This window comes from Styela clava, chromosome 9, assembly GCF_964204865.1.
Source record: "Styela clava chromosome 9, kaStyClav1.hap1.2, whole genome shotgun sequence".
NCBI lineage: Eukaryota > Metazoa > Chordata > Ascidiacea > Stolidobranchia > Styelidae > Styela > Styela clava.
In genome coordinates this window covers 13,516,997-13,529,245 of record NC_135258.1, presented here as the reverse complement: position 1 = coordinate 13,529,245, position 12,249 = coordinate 13,516,997, and the positions used below count along the sequence as shown (strand labels likewise).

The 12,249-nt window shown below is 33.1% G+C and overlaps 1 protein-coding gene across 1 annotated transcript; it reads left to right on the top strand.

The window, feature by feature from the left end:
• Positions 1-1,914: 1,914 nt before the first annotated feature.
• On the top strand, positions 1,915-11,974 carry LOC120339513 (uncharacterized). Its single transcript, XM_039407658.2, has 6 exons — positions 1,915-2,154; positions 2,316-2,421; positions 4,789-4,947; positions 6,480-6,612; positions 9,314-9,422; positions 9,975-11,974. Exons 1-6 carry the CDS (start codon positions 2,044-2,046, stop codon positions 10,569-10,571), a joined length of 1,215 nt encoding a protein of 404 aa, XP_039263592.2. The 5' UTR covers positions 1,915-2,043; the 3' UTR covers positions 10,572-11,974.
• The last annotated feature ends 275 nt before the right edge of the window (positions 11,975-12,249 follow it).

Here is a 12,249-nt window from a genome sequence, read left to right as displayed (position 1 = left end):
CAGTATCTTCGACAATGACCGTGCTATATTGATGGATAGGGGGGAAATTGTATATCTACCCAGACATAGTTTACGTCCGTATTATATAACTGATCTAACGAAACGAACCTATTCGAACACGAGAGACGTAGATTTCTATTACATGCGTTACTGTCAAATATAGCTTCATGCTTTTATTGACAGATTTTGATTTTCAGTAGACGTGAAACTATTGCATAAATTAAACCCCCATTCGTAGCATCTGGGAGGTGCGAAATTAGCTTTGGTGTCGCACTAAATACCAAGCTATGTAGAATGTGCTTCGCTCTTTGACGTGAAAAAATGCCACTATTATAATAACGCTTAATAAGCTGCATCGTTTGCAGTGGTGACAATGGAAAGTAATACGGAAGTTTTAAAATCATAAAAAAAGCATGGATAAGGTTGGGTATCATTTCACTGTTAGTCAGACAAAATTGACCAGTTAACCACAGTTGGTGTCCAAGGCGCAGCATGAATCGACTTCACCCAGGACTTCGTCGTAGTTATATTAAAGACCAATCGCGCTATAAATTTAACGTTTTAGAAGTTTTAAAGCATAATCGTAACTAAGTTTCATTGTATGATTGACGAGTTGTTATTTGCACCTTGAATCGAATATAAGCCGAAAAGGAGTACAGTAACTCATTCCATTCTTTATAATGAATACATGCTCTTCGAAACGGTGGCCTATAATAATTTTTTATAACGACATATACCGGTAATGATAACCACACAACTTAACATACCGTTTTTAGTGTTATCCAAAAAAGCGATACCGAAAGTATAACATATATATTTTAAGAAATTTACATTCTACTACGTTACGAGAAAATACAAGCGAAGACTTAGAGGCAAATTGACAACGTTGCTTTGTTTATTGTTTTTGTCTTCAGGCGAAGAACCACGTTTCTGGTTGTGCTATAGCTATACGGTAAAGCGCCCAGAACCGGTGTAAACATGTTTTCGTTTCGATTTTTCAAATACGATGGCGAGTCAGCCGGCTGGCTTTGTGCTCAAGCTCAATCGTACGCGATGCGCTATCCTAGTTTAAACGCGTCTAGCTTGGATTAAAATAAATCGATAGAAATATACAAATAGCTGGAAAATTAAATTGAAAACTTAAACGACACACGCGGTTACGCAATATCACCGGCTGTGCGCAGCGAGCCGTGTTAGTCAACCCTGTGCAAACTGGAATCAGCTGGTTTGCACCGACCATTGAGCGTGACGATGCTTCAAAAACAAACTAGAAACAGGAAGGCGAGGCGATTTCTGTCGCGTCTGAAACAACAAAGGCTTGGTTTTTTAGCGATTACAAGCCCAAGGTTACTTCCCAGTTTTCGATGCAGGGGCTTTACAGCAATTTAAACCACAATTTTTTAAATAGAAGAAAATCTGTCGAGGTTCACTTCAAGCAGTCTCGTAGTTATCAGGTAGCTGCGCGACAATAACAACATACCGTATCATGAGTTTGCAACGTGATGTCTCAATCGCTGCGGCAATCACGCAAGGGGTTATTCACTGAACTTTGTGTATAATGACGGCAGTACCTAGAAAGTTGTTGAGTGAGTTTTACGTATCGGTTAGTATAGTTTTCACGCTTGGAAGTAAGTAATCGGCTATTCCAGTATTCAACAACACGAAACATGAATTAATCACAACGTGGACCAGCGTCAAATGACTCGCTATAGACTAGATAGAGATATATGCAAGTTTAAAGAAAGAATATTCTGTCTATCTCAGTATTTGTTTTGGGCGTTGACCTATGTCAGTATGTTTGCAAAAGCACTTTATTCTGTTATTTGTATTTTCAGTTAATCTATTAATAAGAATATTTCTGTCCAGGCTGTATTGCGCACATACAGACATGCCAGTAAAAAATTTGTTTAATTTATCTTTATCTCATTTTACTTCTAGTAACTGAAACACCTATGTAAAGTCAGAAAGTTGAGATATACAAATCTGAATCATTTATAAACTGCAGAACTGTGTTGTTGACTTTTGCAGTTGTTGAATGCAAAAATGTCCCATTTCATGACATCAAGGGTCAGCCCTCTTGGTGTTTTATCTGTATACTTCATTGTGGCATCAGCAAGTGCAAGGGTTGGATATGAAGTAGAGTCAAAGAATGAGGTTTGTATTAAATAAGAATCTTTATAACAAATTAACAACATCAACTAAACAAATAAAATTAAAATACTTAAACCATAAGCTAGGCTATATTAAGAACTTTAATGGAAGATTGGATAGCAGATATTTTTTATTGTCATCTGCAATTTTATTTTTAAATTCAGGATGAAGAAGTATGCAAAAGTGATGTGGATGGAGCGGAATATCGATGTGCTGTTGGACATTGCTGTGCTGACGCAAACTGTTGTACTTATTATTATGAACTTTGGTGTAAGTTTCTATTTAAAATTTTTCTATCTTTTATATTCACAAGACTTTCAGAGGCTCAATAACTAATATTAGAAATTCAATAGATATAGTGATTCTAAAATGTTTCAGATTTTTAGTACCCACAGATGGAGGAAATCAGTAGGAGGCTATTTATTTATTTTTTTTTTTTTCAAATTTCCCCCGAATCTAATGAGAGACGAAATTTTACCAAAATTTTATGATTTTACTTCAATTTATGACACACGTCTATGGCATAATAGAACATTTTATTCAGTCACCCTTGTCATCGATCTATTTAGCAAACTAAGGCTTTTCTGGTACCAATGCACGACCTTTGTATCCACATATATTAGAGCATTGCTCTATTGTTCGCTACACCAGATCATAATTTTTATAAAAATAAAAAAAATTTCTTTGTTCTATGGATCCCATGCCAAAGTTTAAGGAAGTTCAAGAAACATGAAATCCATGAAAATTTCTCATACACTTCTATATATAGAACTTTCCACTTAGTCAAAGTTTCACATCTGCTTTCGTGTTGCATACCGTATTATTATTTAACTGATGAAATATATTTTAAACCTAATATTCAAAGGAGGAACTGGAAATACTTATAAAGCAATTTCTCATTTATTCCTTGTTCTGTTTATAATACAGTACTTCTTTGTTTTGTATATCGTCATATTGATTCATGAACCTGATATGAAAAAATTCCCCATTTTTAAAAGTGTGGTTCTAAGAGGTTATTTCCATTTTCTTTTGTAATAGACCTTTAAAGATGATAAGAATCATTTTGGTCATATGGTTATTTTGAAATAAATTTGATATTCTTAAATTTGGTTTTAATATTCATTTAATTTTTTGCTTTGAACTAAGATCAAGACTTCAGATTTTCCATTTCAAATATTTTAAAAAGTGATCATAATCTGAGAAATTTATTTAATTTCTTGAATAAAAATTTCTTTTTATATCATTCATTCATATTATGTAAAATCCTAAAACACGGCCATGTCGAGAAAAAATTTCAGCATTTCAAGTTCTCAAGCCTATTTCAGAAGCATGTTTGTTATATAAAATAAAACAAAAACTTGTTACATTTAATATCGTATATCTTGTCTAAGGCTTTGTATTTGGAATATTGGTGTAACTCAATATTAGGTCGCTTGTACCCAAATTTAGCGATTGTTGGTCACAATTTGATTTTGCTATATTATCAGATTTTCTTTTTTGATAGATATGAAATCATAATAAATATGCTGTCTTCAATCTTTTTTTAAATGGCACATCAGAGTTACTTTTATTCAGGAGTCAATACACTACTATTTCTGAAAATGATATCTTGAAACTTTATAAATAACAATTTCAGATCAGTTTTGTCAGGATGTTTTTAAACTTAGTAATCCAACCTTATTTGTAACATGCCCATTTTGGTGTATGGAAAAAAATATTTTTATCAGGTTTGAATTTGAGTAAATATTCTTTTGAATAAATAACAAAATTTATTTTAAAAAAAATTAAAAAAAAACTTGTGGCAAATTTTAGCTCAACTATTTTTCATAATTTGTAACTAGGAAGTAAAAGAAGCTTAGCACTAGTGATATTGCTCCAAGCTTCTATTTATATATTACTTTAAATCCTTTTGATGTTTATTATGATTATTGTGATAACATCATGGCAGTACCGAGTACCGGTAACATCAATATTTACCACAATTCCCAGGGCGTAGATGATATATGCTACAGCAATTTATTTTGCAATAGTCAAGTTTAGATAGATATGGATTAGATTATTCATCTTATCACATGAATCATCAGTTTCTATATCAAACCCCAATGAAACTTGCAAAACAACTTTTATGACTTTCTGATTAGTTGTATCTGTAGAGATGTTTTCTGCAATTCACAAGCATTTTTTCAAAAATTCGCTCCAAATTGTACGGCCAATTAGCTAAAATTAAAATTTTATTCAGAGTTGTTTGTCTTACTTGTGGAATATTTCTACATAAGTCACATTCAATTGTTAGATGTTGATCTTCTTATCTGTAATCTTCAAACTCTCTGTTGACTTTCACTTTTAAAAATTTCTCACTTTTGATCCACAGAATTAAATTATTAAACAACAGGTATCATGGCATAGTGATATATCAAAATTGTTCGTTAAATATATTACAGCACCCATATTCGTGTTCCCTTTAGAGTAGAGTCGATCCAAGTCAGGGGGGGTATTAAATTTGGTAGATTATTGCAAAGCGAACAGATAGCTATCATTCTGAACCTTTAAAACTGATTTTTTTAAAAGCCATTAAGATCAAATGTAGAATAAAAATTTTATTATTCGGAATAAAATTTCACGCTTTGTTAATTACAGGGTTCTGGCTGATATGGATGATGATTATTCTCATGAGCTGCTGTTGTGCTTATCATCATCGCAAGAAACGTCAAAATTTACGATCTCGTAGAAATCGTAATATGATGCAAGGACAATATGCTGCTGCATGTAGTTATCCAGGACCACCTGTCGACAAAGGTAATGACGTTTGTTATGGAGAAATCAATACCATGACGTTAAATAGAGAAGTAAAAATCTTACCGTTAGGGAATTTCCAAGCATTCAAAATACCTTCTTTAGAGAATTACAATTTAAGTTGAACTTTAAGATATCCGGTAAACAAAATACCTTTGGATATCATTTTGAATGTTTTGAATTATTTTAAATCTGTAATTGCCTATTTGATCATGGAAATTACAAAAGAATGGTCCATGCCATGAAATTCGTTTCATCTTTCATGTATAACAGACAAGGTTCTGTTGGCTCTATCTGGTCTTTGACTTTAATTAAGACCTGAATTTATTTAACAGCGCAATGCCAAGATATTTTACTGCCTCTTTTTAAAAAATATTCTAGTTCTGATCAATGACATGTTACATGTTTGTTTTCCAAGACATGGAGTCAATATTTTTGGTTTCATATGTGCTGGTCAATGTTTGATTTCATGTCATGAGAAACAGCAAAAATATTTTGTTATCATTTAAATCTGGATTTAGTATTTTTCCCCAAGCAAGAGAGCTGTATAACATGACAATATAATATATTCATCACATGACCATACTTGATATGGTTTTGTTGGAATCTTTGAGAATATGTATTTATTGAATCAGCTCCAATTTATTATGAGCATTAGTCATTTAAAATATTTTATGGTTGTTATTCCTTTCACTCAGACAAAGGCTCTGGACAAACTACTATTAATAGATGAATGTAGAAAAGTAGATTGAGAAGGATCTAAGAATTTTGGTCCAACCTAAACCTATATAATTTTTAATACGATGGGTGAAAGGGTGGGTATGGGGGGTGCTTAGGGTTCAGTTTTGGCCTATACCAATTAAATGCCCTTTTTTTTTTGATTTCAAATATAATTCTTAAATTTCTCGTTTTCATTCCATTTTAATTAGATAATTATATATTTATATTCAAAATAATTGGGTTCTCTCAGCTGTAATTAATTTTAATTAGTAGTTGTTCACTCAATTTGAATCCTACTCTGTGTGATATTAGCAGTCAGGGCTTCCTGTACTAAGAAAATTCCGATGTTTTGAAAATCTGAAAATATCAACACATCTTGAATTATATTCCTATTTTAGGAATTCGGATTCTTAAAAACTTGAAATTATTAAAATTAATTTCATATATAAATACAAATATTGATGATCGTTTCTATATATTATTTAGGTTTATTTGAATTTTGTTGGTTTATGGTCTGGTCATGGTTTTACCGCTGATTCCATCTTTCTTGTTCAACCCCGAGCTATTTTACAGTTGCTGAACTTTTCCTACCACTTAATCAAGAATCAAGATAAAAAAAAATATTAGACAGGACATAACTAATCAAAATGTGCAATTTTTCAATTCTCGATAGCATTATTTGAGTTTTCATTGTCAGCTGTTTTCTCTGCAAAAACAAACAAAAATAGAAAAAAATTTGATTTTTTTTTTGTGATGTGGAAATTTTTTGTAAAAAACTATTTTTTTCTATAAAAATTGATTTTTTGTTTGTTAAGGAACTCTTGGTTTCTGCAAACTTCCAAAGTATGATGAAATCATAAGGATTCCTCCTTCTGGCTCTCCACCTCCTCCATACAGATCTCACAGAAATCTAAACACAATAGCTGCAATTGAAGCAAACTCCGAAGGGTAAGTCTTTTTTATAATTCAGAATAGATGATTTTTGAACGAAGTGTTTTTAGAATACAAATGGATAAAATGACTCTTTCCCTAAGCAATGTCATATTTACAATATTTTAATTTTTAGACGCAATGGTCTAGCTCAGGGTGGTCCAAGGTTGTGGGCTTCGCGGGCCACAAAATTATTTTGGCATTGGTTGCGGGCCACAATAGTACCAGGAATAGGTAAACAGTGCAATACAAAACAAGCACTTTTATTGTGTAAACACATAGTTATCAGGCATTGCCAACCTGGGCTAATGGAATCCGCATTTGATTTTCAGTTTTCTATCATGCCTATATTGTTAGAATATTTTCCAGACCAAAACGATAGAAATCCAGGTAACAATTTAGACTGCCCATCACATCATTCAACTTCGGTAGTTGCTTCAGCTAGCCAGCATACTAGTCAATTCAGTCGCAGTAGTGATAACAACATGTCAAACGATTTTTCTGATTTATTTTATGAGAAGCAATTTAAAATACGATATTTTGATTACTCTCCGAATGCGGCGAGGGCCAAAGATAATGAAGCGGAGGCCCACATGTGGCCCGCGGGCCTGTGTTTGGACCACTCTGGTCTAGCTTATAGAGCATTAGACTTAACTGTGTTGGCATCACAGGTTACTCATCTCTGGTTCAAATCCTATTACCACCCCCTCAACCAGAGTTTAATAACCGAACAGGTTGTACAGGGCCTTGGGGGCTCCAGAAGTGTGTGTACCAATATGGAGGCAACTAATTTTGTTTGCCTACTTTACATCAAGTTGTGTAATGGGGCGGGAACCGATGGGCAGGGGAGATATTCACTTGGCTAACACAAACAGTCCCCGAACTGGTAATAGAACTAAAATAAGGAAAATAGGAATAAAATTATGGCCCAACCCCAACCTGGTACACATTCTACAGGAGTACCGGGCCTTGTTCTGAGCAAGATGCGCGAATAAGAGTTGTATTCCAAAACTCAAAATTACTACATTTTTCGATATCATATGTAAGTAAGAGATAGAAAAAGTATAGAAAATAGGAAATAGAAACTGGAAATAGTGACATGTTATTTTCATAACCTGTTACAAGCAAAGCTGGGTCGATCACATGTTGCATTATAAAAGTCATGACTCAGAACATAATAACATTAATTACGACTTGAAATTGTTTTCGTGTTAGAATTCATTCCATCTGTAAATGACGTTTCTCTCGTAATTCGTGGTAGTTCTATAATTACTGATCTTAAAAATGTAGATAATTGAAATTATCTATTTCGTTTTTATGGTCGAATTGGACTCGAGGCAAATTTTACTTGTTTACCTTTACTCTACTTTGAAATTCTAAGAACTGAACCGTTCAAAATAAACTGCCAGCCAAATTGTGCAATTCCCAAGAGACAATCTATTTCAAATTAAATATGTATGTATAGTATATATTATACTAAGTTATTTTTGATAGACTGAACTAAACCACAAACGGTTCATAAGAGTTCTAATATTTTTCCATATTTACTTGCCTACTGTGATAGTGAGTGTGTAATGATGGCACAAGGCTGGTCCTGGTAAACCATTGAAATGCAGAACGTACCAACATTTCAGTGCAATATAAGTTTCAATAATATTTGAACTAGAGAAAAGTGATAATCTGATTTCATAAAAGATGCAACAGCTTGTTATTGATGCAAGCAAGGACTAGGTCTATGACCCACATTCTTCTTTTTTATGATATGGGAATGTGTGGGACAGTGGGACTCATTCAGTCGAAAAGATTTTGCCATCCATGGCCTATACCAGGGGTCGGGAACCCATGGCTCGCGAGCCATATATGGCTCTTTTGGTGACGGCATATGGCTCTCAGAAAAATCTAATATTCCAAGACTAAGCTTACTATTGTTACGAGATTTCAAACTCTTTTATAGCCAAATTTGGCAGGAAATTCCCAATACGTTTGAGAACGCGCGTCCAGCACATGTCTATGTTATGCAAGATAATTACCAGACATGCATTGTGACGAACAAGGGGATTCCGAAACATATGTTGTGACATCACAGAGTGATAGAGTTTTAAAAACACTACGGAGATGCCTAAACGAAAAAGGGTGATGAGTATCGTAGATTTCAACTTGGGCTGCATGTGAGCAACCGTTCAAGGCCCGCAGCGACTAGATGCAGCATCAGAAATCACATTAAATGTATATTGACATTGTATGTGTTGACTTTTGAGTGAACATTTCAGGCCTGATTAAGTGAAGAAATGTTATATGGCTCGCACGGAAATGCAATTGAAAATATGTATATTTTATGGCTCTCTTGACCAAAAAGGTTCCCGACCCCTGGCCTATACCAAAGTGTATGGTCCATCATTCCTATCTTTGCTTGTAAAGTATATAACGGCAAGTTCGTGCCAATGAGCAATTTTGTGGTGTGTGCAAACACTGGTACCTCAAACAAAACTTGAGGGAGGTTCTTGGTTTTTTGTTATCATATTTGCACAGTCTTTATTTGGAATAGTGATCCAATATTGTCCAATGTCTTTTTGATTGATGATTTAGTAGTTAAATTTAATTTACATTTCAATACCATATTATACCAATATTTTTGTCATGGCGTTTTGTAGATGTTTAAATGATAAGAATTAGCTTATCATTACGCAGGTTGATTATGAAGATTTAATTTTATTCACAGGGTTGCATCTATGAAATTTTTGTCATATAATGACTTGACGTCATCAGTTTTGTCATTAGTAACGTCAATTGGATTCAATTTTGGTCAAAGATCTTCACATAGGCAGTCGGTGAGTATGTTTTATGAAATAAATTTGAAACCAATTATAGCTACATATTTCTGATTCTGAATACTTGTAGATTTTATATTTTTCTGAAAATATTTTCATATTTATTTATTTTGGCGGGACTAAAAGTTTATACGACTAGTTAATCATGTGGCAAGCAGTTTTTTTTTTGTGTAGTCAACGATTACTGGTTCAGTATAGATATGGCTTTCCTTTTCAGATAGATTGTTGATGAAGCTATTCTGTGTTAATGAACAGTACAGCAACTTTTTTCACATAGGTAATTCCGAAGGATTTAACTAAAAGGGACACAAGTAGACACAAACTTGTATTTAGTTTGTATCTTCCAATATGTTAATTTTTTTATTTATTTTAGTTTTCAGAAGGTGACATTATGATGCTCATCTTTTTCAGAACTTTCATGAACATATTTTTCTGAGGGAATCATATTTTTTGGTCAAAAACTTAAATGGTTATTTAAAATGTTCAAAAAAATTATCACAGTAGTTATTACATTGGCATTGTATTTGAGTGAGGAAATTTATTTTATTTCAGAATATGAGACCGCAAGCTTATGACAGTCCTGATGTATCACTGTCTGATAGTTCATCAACGTTTGGAAATATTGAAGATGAAATCAACAACAACACGGTTCCACAGCATAAGCACATTGTTCACATTGTAAATTGCCATCAAAATCCTCTACAACGTGCAGAGACTGAGACTAATTTTGTTGCTACCAGTGAACAAACAATTCTACTAGAAGAAACCCCTTGCACATCAGCCAATCGTTCGAAAAGTTCACCGCACATTTCCCGTCTCATAGGTGCTTGTTCTCAGGAAGCACCGCAAGATAATGCATCGCCGCTCCCACAATCACCCACTGATAAAGAAATTTGGAAACCAAAACGTGAGGAGCCGTCACGCGTTGCAAAAATAACAGGGAAAATTTTTGCTAAATCATTAGCATCATCCGATGCAGAAAAGCAAAATTTAAATTTCGACGGAAATGATGATAGTTCAGATGAAGATACCGAGGGGCCTATTTTCTTTGAAATTGATGAAAATAACAATGATTCTATGCAGTCTGTTTATTCTGCTTTCAGCTCAAAATGTTCTGCTAAGAAACATAAAGGCAAAAATATAGTGTGATGACCATTTTGTGAAGAGATCTACACTCTTTAAGTTCAATATTTGGGTATTTTCTACCAATAAATCTATACTAGATAATAATCTACAAGTACACAAAAGTTGTTAGTGGAATTTTTAAATGTACAATGTACTTTCCATCCATTAACAGATCAGAATTGGTAACATTAACAGAAATGAATTTGCCATGATGTGATTCGTTTACTGTGATATTATGTATTTTTGCATAATATTATTCTGGAATCTTCGTATAGAAGTTCTTAGATATATGTAAAAATTTATACACATTTCTATCTATGTACTACAAGTCATTGCGTCCATGGTTTTGCATAAAGCCTAATTCATCATATTTTGGTGAATTTTTAATTCATCATATTTTGGTAACATCATTTTTGGAGAAGTCCTGATGCATCATTTTTGGAGAAGTTTTAATTCATCACATTTTAGTGAGTTTTCTTTCAAGCATCTTTTTTGGTGAATTTTAAACATCATTTAAGTTGCTCCCAAGGCAAAAAAACTTTGGATTCACATTCTACTCTGATGTTTTCTTAAACATTCTACTCTTCCTATTCATAGCTTACCATACCTATTAGACAATTTTTTTTTTTATGTTTTTGGATCAATTGCGAAATGGGCAATGTTCATAGGTATCAATTGAGTGGAGTTGCAGCTGAAATGTCATGCGCTATTTATGCATAATTTTTATATGTTCCACTTGGCAATTCTGCTGTTGGACTGGCCATTTCGGTTTTCTCATTAATGTGGTTTCTTATGATTCAAGAAGACCATGTCATATTGACAGCTAAGAATCAATACTGTCAAATGTCACGCAGGTGATGTTATTTTGTTTCTCATATTCATTTTCTTTATATGTTGTATTATTGATTTCAGGTGTCACGCTATTAATTCTTTAAGGTGATTTGAGTTTTTATTAGTGAATTTGTAGTGGACTTATCACTTACTATTAAATTGCTATTAAAAAGCTGCCGTTTCTTTGAATAATCTCATCTATTGCTATATTTTGATGTCATTTTACCTTTTTGTGTTTTTCTTTTAGTTGTTTATTAAAACCGGTAGAAGATTTTATTTTTTGCAATGCGATTTTATCGCCCTTTAAAAATTTCTTTGTTCCATTTTACATATGATTAGTACATAGAGTTAGAAACAAAGGGATGATCGAGTTTGATCATATACAAAATTTTAAATCATTTTCGATTTAATTAATTTAAAAAATAGATTCTGAGAAAAGTTCATGCAATTATTTTTCTACCTGTTTCGTTTACTTTCTTTGTTCTTATACATATTACATATTACACTTTTTATTAAAGCTTCTCATTTTTATTCTAACCAATGATTATATTGTTCATTTTATATAGCTGGACTTAAAATATGCCTGCAAGGTTTAATATTGTGTTAATTATTTTGTGCATGTGTGGTGTTGTTTAGTTGTTAGGGGCGCTCCGAAGTATGTAAACCAATATGGAGGTAACTAATTTTGTTTGCCCATTTTACACCAAGTTGTGTGGAGGGAGTAAAACCTATGGGCTGGTATGCTTATTTGGCTAATAAGGAAAGTCTGAACAAAATTATGGCCTAACCCCAACCTGGTACACATACTACGGCAGTACAGATTTGGGGATAAGGGGAAACCGAAAATACAAGGCTAATTTTTCCTTAAAGC